General features: G+C 36.9%; 1 protein-coding gene across 6 annotated transcripts in view; it reads left to right on the top strand.

The window, feature by feature from the left end:
- Positions 1 to 1184: 1184 nt before the first annotated feature.
- LOC149158474 (protein FATTY ACID EXPORT 3, chloroplastic-like) overlaps positions 1185 to 24728 on the top strand; it is a 96492-nt gene continuing 72948 nt past the window's right edge. For 5 of the 6 annotated variants that reach the window (XM_089436241.1, XM_089436238.1, XM_089436240.1 and 2 more), the window contains exons 1-3: positions 1185 to 1894; positions 16625 to 17021; positions 17244 to 17411. In XM_089436241.1, the coding sequence (XP_089292367.1) occupies positions 1610 to 1894; positions 16625 to 17021; positions 17244 to 17411 (850 nt within the window). In that variant the 5' untranslated portion in view covers positions 1185 to 1609. The remainder of the gene's footprint in view (positions 1895 to 16624; positions 17022 to 17243; positions 17412 to 24728) is intronic. The other variant, XM_089436237.1, reaches the window with a different exon arrangement.

Here is a 24728-nt window from a genome sequence, read left to right as displayed (position 1 = left end):
ATTGGCCAAGGAATCCACCTCAGAATTAAGGTGTCTTTTGCGTGAAAGAATTCAATCCTTTCAAACTTTGTCGGCTAAAGATAAATTCTTTTTAGGATGGGAGCTTGGAGTTGAGCAAAATTTCCATCAAGTTCATTCACATGTTGAATTACTATCATTGAGTCCCAAAGACCATTAAATGATGAATATGCCTAGAAAGAACCTGTTATAAGCCTTGCCATAATGTTAAATATTCCAGCTAGTTATTAGTTGATTCCCCTAATCCCCAAACAAATTGGATATCTCTGGCTTCGTTAGGGCGAAAGATAACCCCTCCCGCTCATGCCACCGCTGAACATCTTTACACTTCTTAAAAAAGCATATAATGATCATTTAAAAAAAGTATGTACAAACTTTTGATAGGGGCATCGAACATGTTATACCAAAAGTTTATAATGAATTTGGTTAAGAATGAATGCGTGCGTGTGTGTGTGTCTATATATATATATATATATATATAAGTTATATGAATCTTGAGGTATGTCTAACTTGTGGTTTGAGTAGTGGTGACACAGGGGCATCTAAGCTATTAAAATCACCTAAAGATCACACTCGATATGAGCCACACTGACCCTTCGCATGAATGAATTTTTTCCCATAAAATTTCGAATTAGTAACCTTTACACCATAGAGTACCTTAATAAAACACTCTCTGTCTATTCTACACCCCTTGAACTAAATATACTTTTTTATTATCTCATAAACACTTTTAAAAAAATACAACTTTCTTATTTTACAATATATAGTTATTTATCATAAAAATATATTTATTTAACATTGAAATTTGATAAAAAATATAATATAAACTTCCAAACCTATTATATAATAAAAAATAAAACATATTCAACTTATTTTAATAATAAACTTTTAGATAAATAAAATATTACATTAAAATGTTATCAATTTAATTTTTTAAAGTTTTTGCAAGAAGCATGAAACATCCTGAGATCACTATATCAAATCCCAAACCCTACATATATCGTTCTCCAGATTTTTTAAGTAGATGGAATAAAAATAATTTAGATATCAAATCCCAAACCCTGCATATATCATTCTCAAGATTTTTTAAGTAGATGGAATAAACATAATTTAGATTGTGACATCCTTTTAACATGGAATCGCTTATTGCAAATTAAATCGGGTTGGGCTGAAAGGGCCCAGTACTAACATTGAAACTGGGCCAGTCCGCAAAAGAATATATTTTTTTTTTCACGAAAGTCCGCAATAGAATATTAACTAGCGAACGGCAAGCAAAGAATGTGCCAGAGAGCAGAGAGAGGAGAGGTTAGGCATATAAATTGAAATGTTACAAATATCTGGTAGGAAGAGCAGGAAATCGCTCTGACAAATTTTATACTACCCCGACTTCACCTACTTCTGTAAATCACCTATTTTTCTCGTGCATATCCTATTTTCCTAGTAATTTATTGGTCGTAGTTTCAATTCCCGTCGATTCAAATTCAGCCCCTCTATTTCAGTTTTTTGTAATTCGTCCCGTATTTGGGTTTACTTTGAAGGCACCCGGTAAAAAAGACGGTTTGAGACCGTGTCAATACTATCTGTGCCTCATATGGAACAGATGGCGTTGTCTTGCACTTCAAGAGGCGATGTTGGTGCGCAGAATGCCTCAATGTCTCTGGCTTCGCCTTTGTATTTGGGAAGGAGCCCTTCAAAGGCAGCGCAGGTCTGTTGTTTGCAGTGGACGAGGGTTTTAGGGTTTAAGGGTGTCAGGGTTTATTGTCAAGCAGGGCTTGGAAGAGGAGTTGGCATGCGCCGTTGCAAACCAGTTGCTGGATCCTCTGATTCTCGGGCGAAGAACAGAATCGTCGTTGCTGCTTCTTCCCAAGAAGGATCGGTAACCTACTTTACATTCCCTGATGTTTGGGTTTTTATTATTACCAATGTATTGTTTTTTCATATCATTCCAGTGCTATCACTTCTTTTTCCTCCATGCCCGGAATTGCAAAGTCTTTCTTCTTCAGGATAAAATGGGTTTTGATACTGCCAATTCTCTCTGTCAAAATATGCAGGTCTATAAATCTAGAAAGAAATCCTAGATTAGCCTTTTCTATGCAATTATGTTCAGAAGTTGCAGTGTTTCTATATCAAATAGTGAATATTGAAACAAGTGCCATCTGGCTTGAGGAGGCTAATCGGCAGTTGTTCAAATGACGTGCAGTCAGATAATTTGTGCATCAGAGTCCAACAAATAGTCGTGTTTCCCTGACACATGCAAACTCTTCAGCCGTTGTAGTTTCTATTAACCAGAATTAACTCTTTTCCTCGTCAAGCTAGGAAGGGCCGTTGCGGTTTGTACTAGCTGCCATCTTTTTCTCATACTCAAATCTATCTTTTTGCTAAATCAGATTAGAACGTTCATACGAGGTTCGTGAAAACGGTGTGGGTTTGGATGTTTTTTGTAAGGTTGTTTTAAGTGATATTTTATTTTGGTTTTAGAAATGAGGAGTACGAAACTGACTCCCCATTCAATTTGTTGGCCTTCATAATGACACACTTCAGGAGTTGAGGACCCTAGACTTTGCATGATCATTAAATGCATAGGCGTCAAGTCTATATATTTGTTCAACTACAACGTGTAAAAGGCTAGATGTGAGTGAAGCATGATTATAATATTCCGTCCAATGTTTTAAAACTCCGTCTCCAACTCCGACTCTGACTCCGATCGACTCTATTTCAATGACTCGGTCATTGTAAAAAATACATTAAATATTTATTTTTCATAAAAACACATAATTTTAAAGATTTTCATTCATGTTTCCAAACACACAGCGTTAGAATATAGATAGAAGACAACATATGATCAAAGTAGGCTCATGAATATATCCATTATATCAAAATGGCACCTAGTGCATTGTCCAATACATACACGATGACGATATAGAGATCTGACTCCGACTCCGACTTCGACTCCGATCGACTCGGCCGGCTCGATTTCAATGACTCGGTCATTGTAAAAAATACATTAAATATTTATTTTTTATAAAAACACATAATTTTAAAGATTTTCATTCATGCTTCCAAACACACAACGTTAGAATATAGATAGAAGACAACATATGATCAAAGTAGGCTCATGAATATATCAATTATATCAAAATGGCACCTAGTGCATTGTCCAATACATACACGATGATGATGTAGAGATCAAAACAAAAACACATAACCAAGGAGGCTATAAATGGCCTCTACAACAAAAGTCTGTGACCAGTACTACTGGCTATTGCTAGAGTTGCCAACATCATCTAGCTCAGTGTTACTTGAGTGGGAGCGAAAGTGGGGAGCGAGAGCGAAAACGGGAGCGGGAGCGACATTTTCAGAAGCTCTCGGTTTGGGAGTGAATCCCGGAGGAGTTTGACAACCAATGTCACTAACATCAAGGTACATAGAGGGATTGGTGCTCTTGATTAAATACGAGTTCCATACCCTAATACATGACAAAATTCAATGGAAACATTGCAATCCCCCAATCCTGAAATCCTGAAAAACTGATAAGTTTGCTGGATTTTGAATGAAATCTAAAATTCTACTTTCTCCATATGAAATCCAATGACGCCGGAACCACTCTCAAACGTCCTGAGTCATTTCATGGTAATGTTAAAAATTTAAGTAAAAGTGAAAGGATGAAAATGAAGATTAAGGAGAATGTCACTTTTACTTTAAGAATATAACATTACCATGAAATTTGAATAGCATATCAACACTGGGAGAGGCAATGTTTTAAAACTCCGACTCCGACTCGACCGAGGGTTGACTCCGACTCCGACTCCGACTCGGTATCGACTCAGCAGGCTCGATTTCAATGACTCGGTTCTTGTAAAAAATACATTAAATATTTATTTTTTATAAAAACACATAATTTTAAAGATTTTCATTCATGTTTCCAAACACACAGCATTAGAATATAGATAGAAGACAACATATGATCAAAGTAGGCTCATGAATATATCCATTATATCAAAATGTCACCCAGTACATTGTCCAATACATACACGATGATGATATAGAGATCAAAACAAAAACACATAACCAAGGAGGCTATAAATGGCCTCTACAACAAAACTCTGTGACCAGTACTACTGGCTACTACTAGAGTTGCCAACATCATCTGGCTCAGTGTTACTTGGGAGCAGGAGCGAAAGTGGGGAGCGAGAGCGAAAACGGGAGCGAGAGCGACATTTTGAGAAGCTCTTGGTTTGGGAGCGAATCCCAGAGGAGTTCGACAACCAATGTCACTAACATCAAGGTACATAGAGGGATTGGTGCTCTTGATTAAATACGAGTTCCAGAATCCATACCCTAATACATGACAAAATTCAATGGAAAAATTGCAATTTGCAATCCTCCAATCCTGAAACCCTGAAAAACTGATAAGTCTGCTGGATTTTGAATGAAATCTAAAATTCTACTTTCTCCATATGAAATCCAATGAGGCCGAAACCACTCTCAAACATCCTGAGTCATTTCATGGTAATGTTAAAAATTTAAGTAAAAGGATGAAAATGAAGATTAAGGAGAATGTCACTTTTACTTTAAGAATTTAACATTACCATGAAAATTTATAACTGCTTGGAGTCCAAACCAACCAAAAAACAATTTAAAAATCCATTAAAATTTTATTAAATCGCAGTTTGACATGATGCTGGGCGTTTTTTTGTGACTCGGCCGAGTCATAACGGAAACGGCCGAGTTGGCCGAGTCAGCCATGACTCGGCTGAGTCATTCAATGACTCGGCTGAGTCATTCAATGACTCGGCCGAGTCATGGCTGACTCGGCCAGTCGAATCGTTCGCCGGGTCATAGAAAAAGGTATTGGCTCGGATCAACCCGGCCGTTTCGGTTTCGAAACGGCTGTTTTTTAAAACAATGGGGAGAGGGGAATGGACCCCAAAGACCAAAAACCAATTAATAAAACCATTTGGAGTCCCCCACACTCAGAAAAAACATAAAAAAAAAATTGCGTTTTTGGAGTTTACTGGTCACATGAAGTGACTCGGCCGAGTTGATATGGACTCGGCTGAGTCGGCCGAGTTAACACTGACCCGGTCATGACTCGGCCGGGTCAGTCTTAACTCGGTCGACCGAACTGGTTCGACGGCTGAGTCGCAAATTTTTTTACCGGCTCGGACCAACTCGGCCGAGTCGGCTGGCTTCTAAAACACTGATTCTGTCTAGGTTTATTTCTTTCCGTGTGTGTAGTGATTATGGTCACATAAAAAACATCCATTTGAATTTCTTTCTTTCTTTTGTTCAGGGATTCCCGTCACATAAAAGGTATCATTTTTCTATAGCCTAAATGAAGGAAAACTTGTTGTCTCAAGGCTTTTGTGATGTAATTTTGGAAGAATCATGTAAAGCAAAGTTTAATTGTGGATATACTTTCCTTTCAGGTTAGTTTGAATATATGTTTCCTTTAGTTTGTTTTCAAGGGCAAAATTTTCAGTCAATTTGCTTAATGAGAAGTTTTTTAGTCAATTGATCGTGATTGGTAAGTTGTGCATAAGCAAGGCGATGGGTAGAGGAGTTAGAAATTTGTGACAAATATGTCTAATTCTCCCTTCTTTGGATAATAAATCAACCATTACTCCTAACATCCAAGGTTGGGGGGGCTTTGGGACCTCCCAATGCTGATTTGTTTGCCAGTTTGGTGGGGACTTGCAATGGGGGTTCCTTAGAAGTCTCGTTGAGGTCAATCAATTTGTGGGGGTGGGAGGGGGGGTCAAGAGGAGTGAAAGGTTTTACTTGATTTCATATATAAAGCAATATGGGCCTCTACTTTCCATTTGTTGCCCTAAATGGTTAAGACAATAAGGAAGAAAGATGTGATCCTCTTGATGGGGTTTGGTTAGGGAGGTTCATGTAGGGATTGTGGCCAATGTTTGAAAATATCCCTTATTAAAAGAGCTAGGCATATATACTTTGGATAATGAAAGATTTTAGAAAGGATATACTTGAGCTAGGCATATTTATTTTCCATATGATTTCATAATTGATAGCACATTTGAAGAGAAGATGCTCCTTCGACTGGGTCTCTTGTAAGTGGTATAATTGACAAGTCCTATTATTGCATGGGTTGTGGTGATCAGACACTACTTAAAGTCCATTAGAGCTTACTTGGAGCTATCCAAAGGGGGCATCCTAAGGTTGTTCATCTAGTGTTTTTGTGTATATGTAGGTTTGATAATAAGGCTTTCTATCAACTACATGAAGATCTACCTTCTTGGGGCTAAGACCCTCAAGGAGTGCAATCCAAGTGATTTGGATGTACTTATTAAAGATGCCCTCTGCAATTCATTGTTTTAGGTGATGTTTAAAGGGTAGGAGGTGGCCTAGAAATCTAAAGAGGGGGAATGATGATAAGGGAAGATGGCCACCCTCAGAGTAACTAGAAATCCTTTGAAAACTAAAAACATATCCTTCTAATAGGGTTTGCAGAGGCAATATCCTCAGAAGAACAAAGAGTTAAGTAAGGGTATCTATCCCTTTCGAAGGCAAAGCCTCCCAAGTTCAAATTTGTGAAGAAAATAGTTACGTCCAAGTATCTCTCTCTCTCTCTCTCTTGAGAAAATCCTCCTAAGTTCAAATATGTGAAAAAAGTGTTAAAGTCCAAGATGGTCTTGAGGCATAAATGATGGGGCATCGAACTCCAATTGGACGATGGGTTGTGGAATTGCTTGTTTGCAACAAATGATCCACTATTTTCTTCTTAGCTAGTTGATCTGAAGCAAACCAAGTTCCCAAACCTTTAAACCATAAGGATGAGGGCAACAAAGCCATTTTTTTTGTTTAACTGATGCTGCAAAGCATGTCCCAAATTGAACTGAGGCCTTAGAAATTGAACATTAAGTATGCATAAGGTGTGGTTATCTTGATCTCTTCCTCTTGGAAATGGAAGTGATAGTTAGAGAGCACACTTTGATGCATTAAATTTATAACCTTAGTCTTAAACAAGTTAATTGTCCATTATTGAAGATTACAAATGTAGAATAGGGCAGCGGTTTGTGTTTGTAGCTCCATAGGGGAGGAGGTCAAGAGGATTACATCATGGGTAACTAGAAGCAGGCTATGTCACAAGGTTCGTCGAACTTTAACCTTCAGGTTCGAATTTTGGCGAACCTGAAAATTTTTTTGAGGTTCGACGAACCTCATCGAACCTCATAGCCATTGACCAAGTCCATAGATCAAAATTTAGAACCTCATGTCACAACTCAAGCTTGTAATTTTATCCTTGCAGTTTCCATGTCCGTGATAACATTTTTGATGTTTATTGATGTTGATTTCTTACTATTTTATCCTATATATATATAAACCTAATGGCGAACATCATCTGAACCTCATAAAAGATTTGAACTCAAACCGAACCTAATCATTGCTGAACCCGAACCATGTGACATGGGAAGCAGGTATATCAAAGACATGGTGTAGAACATAACTGTCCATGTTTTTTATGTGTTACTTGAGAAAGGATTCTAGGTCATTAGTGTAGATCCCAAAGGGAGTTCATGGGAGAGGGCACCTTTGTTTGTCCCTTGTAGTATTCGTGATGAATTCTAAGAGGCCATGGGTGGTGCAAAGATGGCCAAGGACCAACTTGCACAATCTCCAGATGGAACCAAAACAGTCTCCTAGATGCCAACGCCACCCAACCTATGGGACAAGGCTTTTTTGGGGGCAATGTCAAATACCTTTTGAAAGTCCACGAAACCACTGAAGACTTTTGAAGAGCGATGGTGGGCCTCAATAATGGCACAGAGCATGAAGATGATCCTATCCTTATCTTTGAGGTGTCTCCACTCAAGCTCATATGATATTCACAAATGAATGATTGTAGCATAAAGCTTGGTGAGCATGTGTGCAATCATGATGGTAATTGGGTGGATGATATGGGAGAACCATGATGGACACCAAAACAAACAACATGATTAAATAAATCAGAATGTGGAAGTTGAGATAGTGAATATCATGCTCGTGGAACTTTTCCTTGTTGGTGATGCAACTAGTGTTCATAATTTCTACGACTTTCTTGATGTCATCGTGTTAAATATATATGCCAAGAGGGGGAAGAGTTAACGTTTTAAGGTTTTCCAAGAACGTCATAATGGTGTTGGGGGGTTAAAAAGTTTTTTTATCTGGGGGGGACTTTGGGTTGGTTAGGATATAGTTTACCATACTAGCACAGCTGCTACAAGGAAAACGTGTGATGCTGTTGGAGTTGGAAAAGCACGGGAGACCATTCAGTAGCTGTAGGTCATGAGATATGCCAAGCTGGAGAAGTAGCAGGTTGTGAGATTCACCAAGCTGGAGATGCAGTGAGTCATGAGATTTGCCAACCTGGATAAGCAATAGGTTGTGACTGTGAGATTCACCAAGCTGGAGAAGCAGCGGGTCATGGGATTTGCCAAGCTGGAAAAGGTGTCATCTGTACACTGTAAGGGGACTTGTTGTTCCTTAGATTGTTCTTGAGAAAAGATCAGGGCCAAGGTACCTTATGGAGGAAAATATCCTCCCTGCTTTAGACTAGTTGAAAGGTTTCAGTAGTCACAGGGGGTAACCCTTAGAGGTGTTGATTTTAGATATTGTAAACTTCTCTAATTAAATTGAAGTTCAGGTGTTTGAAATGATTGATTGATTAATTTGGAAAATTTAAGCTTAAAAACATTAAAAATAGCCATGCATTCTCTTTCCCAGAGGGCACTGTAATTCTGTTTAATCAGCTTCAAAGATGATAAAGAAATAAACTAAAGATATGAAGGGAAACACAATTTCCAAAGAAATAATTGCTCTTAGACAAAAAATATGCTTTGCAAAAATGTGATTTTACTGAAACATAAAATGGAACTAATTCTTCAAAATTACAGAAAAATGTTCCAAGAAAACTTCTATACTAATAACATATATTCATGAATCATAGTATCCTCAATTTCAACGTACTCTAGTCATAAATATTTTAAACATGAAAACGGAATTGAGAAATCACAAGCATTAGTATAATAATAACATCAGATATGAAATGTAAGGCCAACATGTGAACAAATTCACACGTCTGTATTGCTGTATTAAAAGCTTTGAATAATTTCAAAGATTCTTATGAGAATAAATCTTGAGAGTCAAATGACTTTCTTAGTACAAAGTTTGAAGTCTCCCATAAACAAAGAAAATTATAAATGTTGATTAGACGGGATGAGTCCTTTAAAGAAAGAAAAAACATGAATGAAGCAGAAAATTAAGACAACTTCTAAAGCAAGTTCCTTAACCACTCTGGAAAGAATATCCTCTTCCTTCTTGTTTTCTTCCTTTATCCTTCATTGCCCAACCGTTTTCTTGTTTAACATAATGGTTTCCAAATTTAGACAAAAGTGTAAGCTAAATTTATTGGTAAAATTGTTACTTCTCTTGTTTTGGTGCTTTCACGGTTGGGATGCTGATATCATTGTGTTTTTCTTTTTCTTTTGCTTAGGCATTAATGCTGATGTGGATGTTTATAGTAGGGCTGCTGATGTGCATGCTGACAATGGCCCTGTACTTCTTAACTTAACAATTAATTGCCAATCATATCCTTCTGGTATTCTGCTATCTACCATTTTTGCATTTTATGGAGGTGGAAATCCAAGTTCAAATGCTTCTGCAAATTCACTTCTGAATTGTTGGTACAATTGAAGTACAACGTTACACTAACTTTGATTTGTCATGATTAAACTTTGTACGCATTGTGACTACAGTTCTGTCTTTGATTCCCAGAATTTCCAAATCAAAGTTTTTATTGTTTAAGAATTTTATAGCTTTGTCAGCTATTTGAGCGTTATCTCCTAAAAATTGCCATTATTAACTTCAAGATTCATTGATTTTTCAAGAATTTTTGTTTCTTGGAGCATATTAAAAGCAATAATATTGGAACCGGACTGAGATTGGTGGAACTGGCCAGTCAGACTGTTTTGGTGCCTAAACTGGTCTGACTGGTGGCACAGAACCAGAAAAGGCTCGTTCAGTACCAAACTGGCCTTTTTTCACCAATCTAGCTGGTTCTGTACAATGCAACGAATGACCCTCCAAATGCAATTTTTTTTAAAGAAAACAATAATTTATGGGTGGGGCAGCCTAATATTCAACCCTAGGGACCTACTAATGCTATGTAATTAATGGTAATTTTAAATTCTTAAAGTAAAAGTGACATGCTTCATTATCTTTTATTTTGCCATTAATTGATTTAGGATTTCTGAGAGTGGTTTTGATCTCATTGGATTTCTTATGGAAAAAATAGAATCTCAGATGCAACTCAAAATCCAGTAGACTTAACAGTTTTTAGGATTTCAGGATTGATGGGATTGCATTGTTTCCATTGGTTGCTGCCGTGTATGAAGGTATGTAACTAGCATTTAATCAAGAGCTCTAAGCCCTCTATGTATCTGGATGTTAGTGACATTGCCTACTGAACTCTTCTATCATGACCCCAGTAAAAATGTATCTGTCACTCAAACAGAATTTTGATTTGACATGTGAAGCTTTTTCTATTTTATTTTAATGCTTAGAGGGTGATATTGAAGATGAGGATCCCAATATAGGCAATGATTTTGCTGGTATTTAGGTATTTGTTGTAGAAAGAATTTTTTCGATACTAGAGGTCATTTAGAGCCTCTTTGTTGATGTATTTTTGGTGCAGAGATATATTGCACTAAGTGCTATTTTTGGTTATATGCACTCTTACTTGGTATATAAATGAGAACATTTGCATATTTGTGTATGTATGGTTTGGATTCATATTGATGGACATGGATATATGTGCCTTTCTTTAAAATTTGAATATTTTATGTATGTTTTGGTCTACTGTTTTTTGGTCTTCAGTTCTGACCGGTTCCTGGTTCAGGGGGTCCTGGTTCGGTTTTGCTAATTCACTGCATCATATATATATATTTATAACATTAAGTTTACTGTATTATTACAGCCAGAATATCATTTAGGTTGCCTAACAAGTGCAAATAGTTTCTTTTCTCATAAGATTAATATGATATGTCAAGACTCCACCACTATTTCTAAAGCATCTTGGGTTGACTATAAACTAGGCATTGGTGTGTCATTACTATAAATAGGCATCGTTGCATCAAAATAGTGTCGACACATTTTATGTGTATCCCCTAAAGGTGGGCATTAGAGGACTATGAATGAGAATCGCTAGACACACCCAACACTCATGCAACCAACATCTTGGATAGAAGAGGCAAATTTACTTAATACACACTTAAAACACTGCATTTATGTAGTTAAAATATCTAAGCAAATGCAGTTTAAGCAGCCTGAAGACTAGTATCCAACCCTCCATACTTATAATTCAGCAAAAGATGAGCAACAACATGTTAGGATATTATTATATTAGTTGTAGTTAAGTGGGCCCAGAGTGTAGGATACTTCATGTCCTCTTTATTTCCTATTAATATTTTTTTAACCATAACGAGAATATTGTATTAGTCCAACATCCGCACCTGGATCACGGCCCGCACAGCATGTGCTTACATAGGAATTCCTTTGAAGCCAGCTATACCTGTAACCTCTTGACCATTATTATTGTTGTTAACCATCAGCATGACTTTATCTCCTAGTAAGAAATCAAGAAGACTCATTTGAATAATCATCTCATACTATGATTGGATATCTTGTAACTGGAGGTAGCCCCCTCAGAGAGACTTATTATTCATTCATTCACTTGTTCTAGGTGTGGTATTACTGAAAATGGTGTTTTTTTAATGGTAATTGGGTTATTTGGCTCATAACATTTTGGATCAAGTGAACAATGCTTGGTTTGACTCCAAAAAAGTCATTTTACCATTTTCGCTACAACATTTTGTTGGGATATTTAAATTGTGTGGCACTTGTGTGGTTGAAAAGAGGATATGAAGTATCCTCCACTCTAGGCTGCCTTGACTATATCTAATATGAAAATAATGAATGAGAGATAGGACCCTAAAACATTACCTATGTACCTAAAGTGTGCAAGGATAGCGGCACCATTTTTGAAATCAAGGTGCATCAGGGTATGGAAGTGGTGCACATAATGTATGCATGAAATATATAAAGAAATACAACTTTTAAAAAATGAAATAAAATCTATGTAAAACGGTATAACTTAAAATATAGAAACATGTGAAAAGAGCTATATATTAAACTTTATACCATTGAACAATGCTATACTCCCATAACTTGATGGAATGGCACACAGTTGTGGATGGTACAAATCTTCAGAAAAGTTCATACATTTACAGTCTATATTTTGCCACTAGATAATTCTTGGGGACAGTCTGTGGCATATACTCTATTTTGTCACTAGATACATGAGTTGGAGCCCCAAGAGTTAGCTCAATCGGTCAAATCAAGTGCCTCGCCAATGGGAGGTCATAGGGTCGAATCCCGAAAGCTCTTGGGGTTAGGTCAGTAAATAGGCCGAGGGGTGTTGATGCCTTCGGGTGCGTCCACTCAGTGTTGAACAACCCTGGATGTAGCGGCTACCCATTGACCCGGGTATCCGTGAACCAGAAGTGAAAAAAAAAAAAATAGATACATGAGTTGGATCTCTATAACAAGTTGTCAAGCTATGTCACGTGGTTCATGTTCGCATTCAACAGCAATGAAATTCAACAAAAAATGCCATGACAAAACATTTATAAAATTTGCAGTTAAATTTGAGAGTTTTATATATTTATTTATTTTTAAAGTATATAAATTATGTTTCTATACATAATATAACTTGAACTTATACCATATAAGAATCTTATATAGCCCCATGGGTTAGCTCAATCGGTTGAACCATCCACCTAAGGTATGTTGCAGATGAGGAGGCCATAGGTCACAGGTCGAGTCCCTCAAAGTTACCTGCTGCTGTTAGCATTGGTGGCTGAACCGCCCTCCTAGAATATTCTGAGGAAGAGGGGGGATTCCACAAGGTATTTATACTTTGGAAAAAAATGTTTAATCTTATATAATCTATATATATTATATAACATTAATCTTAAGTAAAGTAAATTATATAATTTAATATTATATTAATATTATATATAGAAAGAGTTAATACAGAATCAAATCAACTCTACTAATCCCATATTGTATACATATATTCTTTTTACTAGAAGAAAAGCTTTATATTCATAATGAGAATATACATCTGGCTGTTCTGTAGACATCACTTACATGGGTTTTTTGACAGACCAATTTCTGTTTAGCATCAACAATCCCACAAATGCCTATCCGACATCAACCCTCTTGGCTAATTGACATGTCATTAGTTGAACACAATCATTCTAGCACAGACATTACCACCCATGCAAAGCACAACGAAGATGAAGTTGGTGATATACAGAACAGAAAATAATGCACATATTTATCCTTCTAAGGCAGATATTGGACAATATTTGACAATATCTAAAACAAGCTACCAATTTTTCCTATATTTTGCCAATATTAAATTCTCTTACATAAAACATATGGATATAATATGACCAAAACTGCAAACAAACTCCAACAATTGATAGAATGAAGCCAGTAGGTCAACTAACTATACAACCTGATTGGAGAAGAAGACATGCATGAAAGAAAAAGTAGAGACACACAATAAATACTATAAGGCTTTCTTATATTTGCCAATATCTAAAACAAGCTACCAAGTTTGCCTATATTTTGCTAATATTAAATTCTTTTACAAACAGAAAACCAAATCCTAATCAAGAACCTTAGCAGATATATCTTGGGGCATAGATATTAAGCAATAAAATATCAACTATAAACATTTAAACTTGCTGCTTAAGGTCTCACTGACCATTATATCTGAGGAAATTATAAATTTATACGATAACCAATTGTATAGTTACCAACGTGATGAGATACATGAGATACACAAGCTAAAATCTTTTAACTTTTAAAGTGTGCATCATCATACTTTAAAGGCCAACAACTTGAAGAAGAATGTGATATTGCTTGAAGTTCACTAAAAGAAGACGGGCTAACACCATTTCAAGAGGATTACCCATTATAGTAGAAGTTGACATTTCTTAATGCTTTAACCAACAACATCATCTTCTTGTGTATTCTGTTATGAAAGTGTTTGACAACTTCCTAAGTTCTTAGAATTGACTTACGGACTCATTTTTTCATAGTGAAATCTTTACCCAATACTTATTTTTCTTCCAATATATTACCAGACAACTTATAAGACTTGTTATGTGCTTCCCCAAAGATGGACTAGCAAGAAATATCATAATAGAAATAAGTCTTGTTACCGCAAAATCTAGCACATTAGTGCAAAGTCTCACAAGTGTTCTAAACAAATTATGCAGCAATGGGAGTGTCACCACTGCCACCTCAACAACTACTTCCCTCGTATTAGGATGGACACGATCCAACACGAAAGTGTCTTTTGTCGTAGATCTTAGGGTTAAACTAACCCAACCAAGTTAAGCTAAATGACCCCAAGGGTTACACAATGATTTACCACCAGTGAGTGATGTCAAGTAATTATGGTTTAAGGTGAATTTGTAGGTAAATTTCTTTTGAGTTCAAAGGGTCCTATGGCTCTTCTAGAGGCTTAGGTCAACCGAAAAAGGCCTAAAAAAGGTCCCTAAACACACAAAATCAAGAAATCACCTTTGGCTAAAGTAAATTACCATGTAAGATCAGAAATTGCAGCAACCAACTAGTTTATAACAGTAACAAATCTAGGCCCAGAACTATGATAATAAAGTGAAAAATGAGGGCTAATAAAATGAATAAACAAGAGAATTAATTATAACAATTTTTTGCCGTTGAAAAACACTTAAAAGCAATTAAAACCCTAGAGTCAGCCCTAATTTATGGCTGGAAAATAAACTTAAAACTAACACTTTTACTTTTTAAATATATTCCAAATATTTAACCCTAGAACAATAACATCCATGACAGTAAATGCTGAAAATATATGATTTTGTTGCAATTAAATCCTTACTTACACTAAAACAATAAAAATAAATGATTTTATTAGTATAAATGATTGTCACAAGAGATAGGACAAGTGCCTTTCTCAATCTAGGCTAATGTTGTCTGAACTAACAAACTGCCTTTCTCAATCTAGGCTAATGTTGTCTGAACTAACAAACTTAGGGTATTTTGAGTAGATACTAGACACAAAACTTCTAGTGTAAGTCCACTCACTTATCCTAGGGTTTTAAGATGTTAGCCCCCAATTTCCAAAGATGATTTAAGGGGAGTCCACTTGCTACTTCTCCAAAGACTTGGAGGAAGGGCTTGCTTAACAATGATAATGAAACCAATACTGTGCCTACTTGCTTAATGCATACTTACATTCATCCAATAAAACACTATCCAAGATAAACATAGTCCACTTACTAGATTCACCATTCATCGTCCCAAGCTTCACCATAAATCATCCATGAAAATAGATCAAATCCACATCAACAAAGTCCCCAAAAAAGTCGATCAATTAGTGATCCCCAGAGAACTGGAGAAAAGAAGCTAAAGCCAAGAGAAGTGTGTCTCTCCAAGTGCACACTGATACAAGTGAGGCAAGTCCTCCCATATTTATCATTGTTCCACAAAGTTGAGGACAGGGGGACGCAGGGATGGGGAGATGTAGGGGGGGGCATGTGGGATCATCCCCAAATTTTAGTGAAATTCATGGGGGACGAGGGGACATTGGGGTCTCTCTCTCTCTCTCTCTCTATATATATATATATATGAACATGATTCAAATTCAAATTCAAATTCAAATTCAATAATGAAATACATTAATTTAAATTCATCATTCTAGAATCTACATTGATTAGAATAAATCATTCATTATTCTAGAATCAGATTAGTACTATGCAAAATAGTAGACATTAAAATCTGAAGAGTGGAATAGTAAACTGAAAGAACTGAAACTCAAAAGTAGTTAAAAGTGACGAGTCAAAGACTTGTTCTAAGGTCATCAGTATCTAGAGTCAAGACTGAAAAGTTAAAACTGAAAATGAACAATGGGCAATGAACCAATGTTATCACTATGATGTGTCTGAGTGTCACTTTTGTTTCACCGTTCTAATTTTTTATGGTCAATCTGCCTCAAGATGGAATACTGAGCTAGTTTATACCATGGCTTTAATTTAATAAAAATATAACTTATTGTTTGTGAACTGACTATATATGGTGGGTTGTGGATGCATGTTTAAAGGCCTACACATCTATACTCCATTTTATGGCATCTGCAGTGTTTAGATGTACTGAACTCTTAGATAGAATTTAACCATTGGGATTGCGGAAACTGTTAATAAGCATTATACATGATTAACTGTGCAAGCATAATGTCTGTTCCAAGTGCCTCCCGTTTCAACAATTTATATACGAAACTTGTATTTGTAAGACACTGAAGTACTCAGAATCATTTATTGATATTTTCTTTGGTTGTATTGAAAATTGTTGGAATACAACTGGGTAAATGGAAGGCAGTCTCGTCTCATTCTTGTTGTTTTATTGGATATGTTGTGCTTTTCTTTGATTGGTTCTGATTTTGCCGTATAGTTGCTGAGTTGATATTACTTTTTAAATTTCAAATACGCAGGCTTCCTCAGATGTTGATGTAGAAAAGGTAAGAAATGAACTTGAGAAACAAGCAGATGAATCTGAGGAAGCATGGAAGCAATCCCTTGATGCTTTCAAGGACCAGGCTTCCAGAATGCAGGGAATTTCAAAAGAGGCATATGCTGTCTATGCTGAAAAAGCGAAGATAGTGTTAAAGGATACGACAGAGCAGTTGAAACTACAGTCAGAAAAGATGAGAGCAGTTTTAACTTCAACTGCGGAGGAAATGCGTGTAAAGGGAAAAGAAAATTTGTCAATTTGGATTGAAAATGTTCCTGAGACCGTAAAGGAAGTAGCTGAAACTGCTATTGGTGTTCACCCAGATGATCTTAAAAACCTGTCTAAAATTCATGACTTTTGCCTTGGTATTCCATATGGTAAGAGTGCTAATTTTTTTCTCTATTATGGTGTTTAGGTTTATTATATTCATTTTCCAGTTAGCATTACAATCTTGCCATGGTAGATATGATATTGAAATGAGCATGCAACAAACATTACACAGCAATAATATCTGCAAGTATCTTTTCGAGCAAGCAAACTATGTGAGCTCTTTATTGTTGTCTATAAAATCAGTTGTTGCAACTGTTCATGTGATACAGGTGCACTTCTTTTTGTTGGGGGTTTTCTTTCATTTCTCATAACTGGAAGCATTCCTGCTGTTCGTTTTGGAGTCATCCTAGGTGGGATACACCTAGCTGCGAGCATTTCAAGCCTTAAGGCCTGGAAGAAGGGTGATTCGTCCATTCCCTTTGTGAAAGGACAAGCTGGTTAGAGACCTCTCTAATAACAACCTTCTTTTTTCCATTTGTTTTAAGCTTGATAGTAACAAACTTTTGACTGTTTATATCGTGGCCAATAGAATGTTAGAATTGAAGATGGACATATAAGTCAGTTAAAACTTAATATGTTAGTGACATGTGACTATATTAATATTATTATATTGAGGCTAGGGGTTAGGTAGTTAAATCCATTGTTGAAATAATTGGTATTGGCAAAAAATTACCAAGGGTCAGGATATTGGTATATAGGAGAATTGTTGAAAATATTGGCAAATCGACAAACTGTGGCAAGCATTAAAATATACAAACCAAATTCATTTTTATCAATTTTTGTTTTGGTTAATTTAATAAAATATAAGGGAACATTAACTTCAAATAACTATATTGGCACATTAATATGGAAAAAACATTGATATATAAATCAAACCTCAAACATCAAACTCTTGATATTGAATCTAGAGGGTTGTACATTCAAGACCAATAAACACAAAATTATATATATATATATATATATATATATATATCATCACCATGAGTCATTTACAATGATTAATCTAGCACAGTGTTGCGGGGTAGTGCCTCCCCCCTGATCCCGCTCCCAATCCGCGCTCTGTGCGGGAGTGACTCGGGAGTGGGTTGGGAGCGCGCTCCCTAAAAAAAAAAACGCTTCCTGCCTTTTCGGGAGTGTTTTGCCTTTTTTGCAATGATGTTCCAAATGCAATTTTTTTTTCAAAGAAACAAATAAGTTTTGAGTGGGGCAGCTTAATGATCAAGTCTATGGCCCTAGTATTGATATGCGTTTTACTTCAATTTTTAACATTACCATGAAATGACTCAGGATGTTTGAGAGTGGTTCCGACCTCATTGGATTTCATATGGAGAAAGTATAATTTTAGATTTCATTCAAAATCCAGCAGACTTATCAGTTTTTCAGGATTTCAGGATTGCAATGTTTCCATTGAATTTTGTCATGTATTAGGGTATGGAACTCGTATTTAATCAAGAGCACCAATCCCTCTATATACCTTGATGTTAGTGATATGGGTTGTTGAACTCCTCTATCATGACCCTCCTAAAAATGTACGCATCACTCAAACAAAATCTTGACTTGACATGCTATGCTTTTTCTATCTTATGTTAATGCTTAGAGGGTGATATTAATGACAAAGATGTTGGCATTATGATTCAAGTGTTGTCCTTGATGGCAACTCTCTCAGAGGTTGGTACAGGTGCTCAGAGGTTGGTACAGGTGATGGCAACTTAATCAGAAGACAGATCTTAGTACAGCATGCCAAGGAAGTTCATATACGCAGGTTCGTTAAGACCAAGTCGCGTGTACACGCTAGTTGGATTCAGAAAAAGCGCGTGTATGTGGAAAAGTACCTTTTGGTCCATGGTGGTTAGTCCTTGGAAGTTGTGCCTATGATTTCGGACCATTGTGTCTCGACGGGCGTGTCGATCCCTAGTTTTGAAGTTGATGGTATTGTGTTTCTATGGTTTTGGCTCTTGGTATTGAGCAAGGCCTAAGGCTATATAAGGAGAAGAAGATCATTAGGCAAAAATATCTTTCGACAAGGCTTGAATATCTAAGAGAGAAAGAGATCTGATATGCAGGTTCTGGGTTGCTTGATCTAAGCCAAGGAGAGATCACATCGGTTGATGGAAGACTAGATCTAAGGATAGATCGGGATCTAATGGTTTGAAATGCACTATCATGATATGGTTGATTATGCGTATTTCTAGATCTGCATATTGTCGCAATGTTATGTTCTGGGTCTAACTAATGTCTGGTACAGCTGCAAATTGAGAAAGTTTATTTTTAGATCTGTACGCAGGTTGGCTTCGGTAAAAGCGCGTGTATACGCGGGTTTTGCTCATTGAAGTAGCGTATATCTTTTGAAGCTTGATTTTGGGTTTACAGTGGGGTCTGACTGTTATTGCAGAGTTCTGTAGTCTGCTCTGTGTTCTGGTAACTGGTGATTGACAGGGTTCAGTGGTTCAGTGATTCAAAGTTTGGTTGTTTTATGCTTCAATGATCTGTTGTGGAAATTGAATGAATTGTGGTCTTCAGATTGTAATGTTGTGCTTCAGGAATATCCAAGTCTGAAAATGTATGAAAAGTGATACCTGAAAGAAAGAAGATTGTAGGTCAGCACCTACGTACTAGTATCTTGGCTAGTACAAGAGCAAAGGGGGTTGGAGCTCCCTTCCAAGGAAGTTTGGAGAACGAGAGAAGGTTGTAGCCTTCTGCAGGTTGTAGCCTGCGTACTGGTATAAGGCTGCACCAGTACAAAAGATTGTAAACTGAAGTTTCATATTAAAGAAAGATAGAGACAACTTGCAGCAGGTGGTTTTCACCCACATTGGGTTTCCACCTTATATCTTGGTGTTCATGTGTGTGGCTTTTGATCTGTTCTGTTATACTGCACATGTTTACTGTTAATGTGGTGAATAATGTCCTGATGCACTTAACTGAAGAATAAGCTAACTAAATTGTGAGTTTTCTTCTTATACGCTGTTTTACTTAGTCACAGTAGCGTGTACACGCTGGTTCACTTAACTGAAGTAGCGTATATGTTTCTGAGCATTGAAAAGTTTGATTGATCTGATAATACTGATTCACCCCCCCTCTCAGTATTATTTCCAACAATTGGTATCAGAGCAGGTCCTTCAGAGAAGCTTGATCGCTTGAAGGTAGATCATTCATCATGAGCAACTACGAGAAAGAAGCATCAATCAGGCCACCGGTTTTTGATGGAACAAATTTCAATTATTGGAAGGTAAGAGTTACTGCATATCTTCAATCTCTTGGTACAGAAGTTTGGAACATTGTAGAAACAGGCTATGCTTTTCCTTCAGCTACTCCTACAGATCCAGCTGAGAAAAAGACATATGAAACAAATGCAAAAGCAGTCAGTACTCTATTAGGAAGTATATCCCAAACAGAATTCATGAAGGTCATGCACTTCAAATCAGCAAAAGAGATATGGGACAAAATGATCACTAGCTATGAAGGAGATGAACAGGTAAAGCAAGCTAAACTTCAAACTCTCAGGATTCAATATGAGACTCTCAAGATGTATAATGATGAAAGTGTGGCTAATTATTTTCTTCGGGTAGATGAGATTGTTAATTGTATGAAAAATTTGGGTGAAGAAATAAAAGAGACTATAGTAGTTCAAAAGATTCTAAGATCATTATCCCCCAAGTTTGAATCTAAAGTATCTGCAATAGAAGAAAAGGAAAATCTCAAAGTTCTCACTATGTCTCAGCTACATGGAATTCTAACTGCTTATGAAATGAGAAAGGGAGGTCCATCAGACAGAAGGGAAGCTGCTTTTAAGGCATCAGGAAAAGAAGATTACTATGAAGCAAGCCATGTTCCAGAAGAAGAGGAAGAAGAATCAAATTTTGTCAGAAATCTTCAAAGGGGTGCTGGAAGGTTCAGAGGTAAGCTACCTTTCAAATGCTTTGCTTGTGGAAGAGTAGGTCATTATGCTGCAAAATGTCCTTATAAGGATAAAGGAAAAGAACCTGCTAGATGGAACAAGAAACAAAGTGCAAATAAGAAAAGCTACTACACCCATGAAGATAGTGATGGCTTATCAAACAGTGATGAAGATGAACAAGGTAATAAATATAAGCTGTTAATGGCATTTGAAGATGATGATTATGAGGATGCTGTAGATGTGGATAATCTCTATAATGAAATTACTAGACTCAAGAGATGCATAGAAGAAAAGAGTGTGATCATTGATACTTTGCAATTTCAAATTGATGAAAAGGAAAAACATCTTGAAAAACTAGAAGGTGAAATTGTTGGTCTCAGAAAAGAAATTGAGAAAACAAAAGCTATTAATCTTAAGTTTGTCAAAGGATCTGAAACTTTGGATGAGATTATCAATGTGCAGCGGTCTCCTCTAAACAAGACAGGTTTGGGCTATAATGGAGAAACCTCTCAAGCATCCACCTCAAAAAGTTATCTTGATGCAGCAAGAAGAAATGAGCAGAAGAACAATGAAGATAATCAGGTAAAGCAGGGACGAATTACAAACAGAAACTATCAGGGACAATCCTTCTTAAGGGTGAACAAAAGCTACAACCAACCACAGGTAAAATCTTCTCAGTTTGGCACAAGAATAGATGAAAATAGAAATTACAATCAGTTGGCTGGTAGATTCAATAACCGCAGAAGCTTCTTCAATGGACAATGCTTTTCTTGCCATAACTTTGGTCACAAAGCAGCTCAATGTGTTGCATATAAAACAATCATGACTAGGGAAGCTCAAAAACAAAGAAGTATGACAGGGATTACAAAGAGGACCTATAACAACTTTTCGGTTCTTGAAAATGAAGTTGAATGTTCTATTTGCAATAATTTTGGTCATAAAGATCTGAATGCAGGAGCAGGTTTCAGGAGAAAAAGGAACAAGCCACGAGCACCAAAAAATGGAGAATAAAGGAACCTCAGACAGAAAGATGTGGGATAGCTTTTTATGCAGAAGGACAGGAAAATCTATGGTACATTGACAGTGGATGTTCGAAACATATGACAGGTGATAAAGAAAAACTTGAATCTTATTCTACTTTAGAAAAGGGAAAGAAAGTTTCTTTTGGAAATGATACTCCTGCAACTATAAAAGGAAAAGGTATTGCTCCTTTGAAAGAAAAGGTCAAGGCTGGAAATGTTTTGTATGTTGATGGATTGAAGCATAATCTTCTAAGTGTCAGCCAGATGTGTGATCAAAAAACCGAGGTTATTTTCAGATCGAATGGATGTCTTGTTCGTGATCTTGATACAGGTAAAACAGTTCTCAAAGGCAAAAGAACTCCAAATAATCTGTACATATTTGAAGAAGGACAACAACAATGCTATCTTAGCAAGGATGAAGAGCACTGGTTATGGCATCGAAGGTTGGGACATCTAAGCTTCTCACAAATAAGGAAAGCATGCAAATATCAGGCAGTTCGCGATCTTCCAGATATCAAAATTCCAGACAACACCATATGCAAATCTTGTCAGTTTGGAAAGCAAACCAGAACTAACTTTCCAGAGAAGGAAGGATCAGCTAGCTTGCCTCTTGAGCTAGTCCATACAGATGTATGTGGTCCATTTAGGAAAAGGACACCTCGAGGAGAAGAATATCTGATATTATTCATTGATGATTTCTCAAGGTTTGTTTGGTTAGGGCTTATGAAGCACAAAGATGAAGCATTCGAAAAATTCAAATCCTTCAAAGCATTGGCTGAAAATGAATCAGGACACAAAATTAAGTGCCTCAGATCTGACAGAGGTGGGGAGTTCACATCAAATGAATTTTTCGATTTCTGCGATGAACATGGGATAAGAAGAGAATTCTCTACAGCTAGAACTCCTCAGCAAAATGGGGTTGTGGAAAGAATGAACAGAACTATCCAACAAATGGCTCGTGCTATGCTCGATGAATCAGGTACTCCTGCAACCTTCTGGGGTGAAGCTGCACATGCTGCTGTTATCATTCTTAACAAAACAAATGTCCGAGTAAACAGCACTCAAACACCTCATGAGCTTTGGAGTGGTAAAACTCCTTCCGTGAAGCATTTCAAAATCTTTGGGAGCAAATGTTATATTAAGAATACTGATGAGCAACTTGGCAAACTTGAACCTAGAGCAGATGAGGGCATTCTTCTTGGTTATTCTCCACATAGCAAAGCATACAAGTGCTACAATAAAAGACTTGGCAGAATTGTTGACAGTATTGATATAGTGGTTGATGAGAAGGGATATATTCCTAGGCAAGTTCATCATGAAGACATTGAAGAAGATGAAGGTTACTCTCAAAGGCGAAATGATGAAGAAGAAGAACCTCAAGAAGAAGAAGAATCTCAAGAAGAACCAGAGGAGCAGACAAGAATAGAAGAGAAGACTCCATCCAGATATGTCCAAAAGAATCATCCAGAAACTCAGATTGTGGGGCAGAAAGAAGCAGGAGTACAAACAAGAAGGACACTTGCAGAAGCTTCAAGCTACTTGGCTCTACTCTCCTCCATTGAACCACAAAATGTGAAAGAAGCATGCAAAGATGAATGTTGGGTCAAAGCAATGGATGAAGAACTTGAGCAAATCGAAAAGAACAACACTTGGGAATTAGTTCCTAGACCAAAAGATAAGAATGTAATAGGAACAAAATGGGTCTTCAAGAATAAATTAAATGAAAATGGAGAAGTAATTAGAAACAAGGCCAGACTTGTTTGTAAAGGGTATGCACAGCAAGAAGGAATAGATTTTGAAGAGACCTTTGCTCCTGTGGCAAGACTAGAGGCCATCCGAATGTTCCTTGCTCTCTCAAGCTTTCAAAACTTCAAGGTATTTCAAATGGACGTGAAATCAGCCTTCCTGAATGGAGACTTAGAAGAAGAAGTATATATTGAGCAGCCAGATGGTTTCATTCTTGGGAATGATCCAAACCTTGTATGCAGATTGAAAAAGGCACTCTATGGGCTCAAACAAGCTCCAAGGGCTTGGTACTATCGGTTGGACAAATATCTTCACCAACAAGGCTTTTCAAAAGGATCAGCAGATAGCAATCTCTATATAAAAGTTGAAAATAACAAATTGCTAATTCTTGTTGTTTATGTAGATGATATTATTTTTGGCAGCAATGAAGAGACTATGAGTCAAAACTTTGCCTTGGTTATGCAGAAAGAATTCGAAATGTCACTTCTTGGAGAATTGACATATTTTCTTGGATTGCAAATCCAACAAAATGAAGGAGGTATCTTCTTGTCTCAAACCAAATACCTCAAGCAGATCTTGAAGAAGTATGGCATGGAAGAGTCAAAGCCAGTATGTACACCCATGGTTACAGGATGCAGCCTCAGTGCAAATGATGAATCAGCAGCAGTTCACCAACCCACTTATAGATCCATGATTGGGAGTTTGCTTTATTTGACAGGTACTCGACCAGATATTACACATGCAGTAGGAATGGTTGGAAGATTTCAAGCCAACCCAAAGGAAACTCATCTTCAGGCAGTCAAAAGAATCTTCAAATATCTTCAAGGGACCCAAAACTATGGCTTATGGTATCCTAGAAATACAGATCTCACTCTTCATGCTTACACAGATGCAGATTGGGCTGGAAGTGTGGATGATAGGAAAAGCACAAGTGGTGGTGCTTTCTTCATGGGTTCCAGATTAGTATCTTGGTTCAGCAAGAAACAGAGTTCGATTGCCTTATCTACAGCTGAAGCAGAATATGTGGCTGCAGCATCTTGTTGCACACAACTTCTTTGGATGATGCAGACCTTGCAGGACTTTCAAAT

The sequence above is a fragment of the Pinus tabuliformis genome, chromosome 5_2, assembly GCF_031772625.1.
Source record: "Pinus tabuliformis cultivar Carrire ecotype Pingquan chromosome 5_2, CPIR1, whole genome shotgun sequence".
NCBI lineage: Eukaryota > Viridiplantae > Streptophyta > Pinopsida > Pinales > Pinaceae > Pinus > Pinus tabuliformis.
Note: the sequence above shows the minus strand (reverse complement) of the source record. Positions and strands in the feature narration are given on the sequence as shown.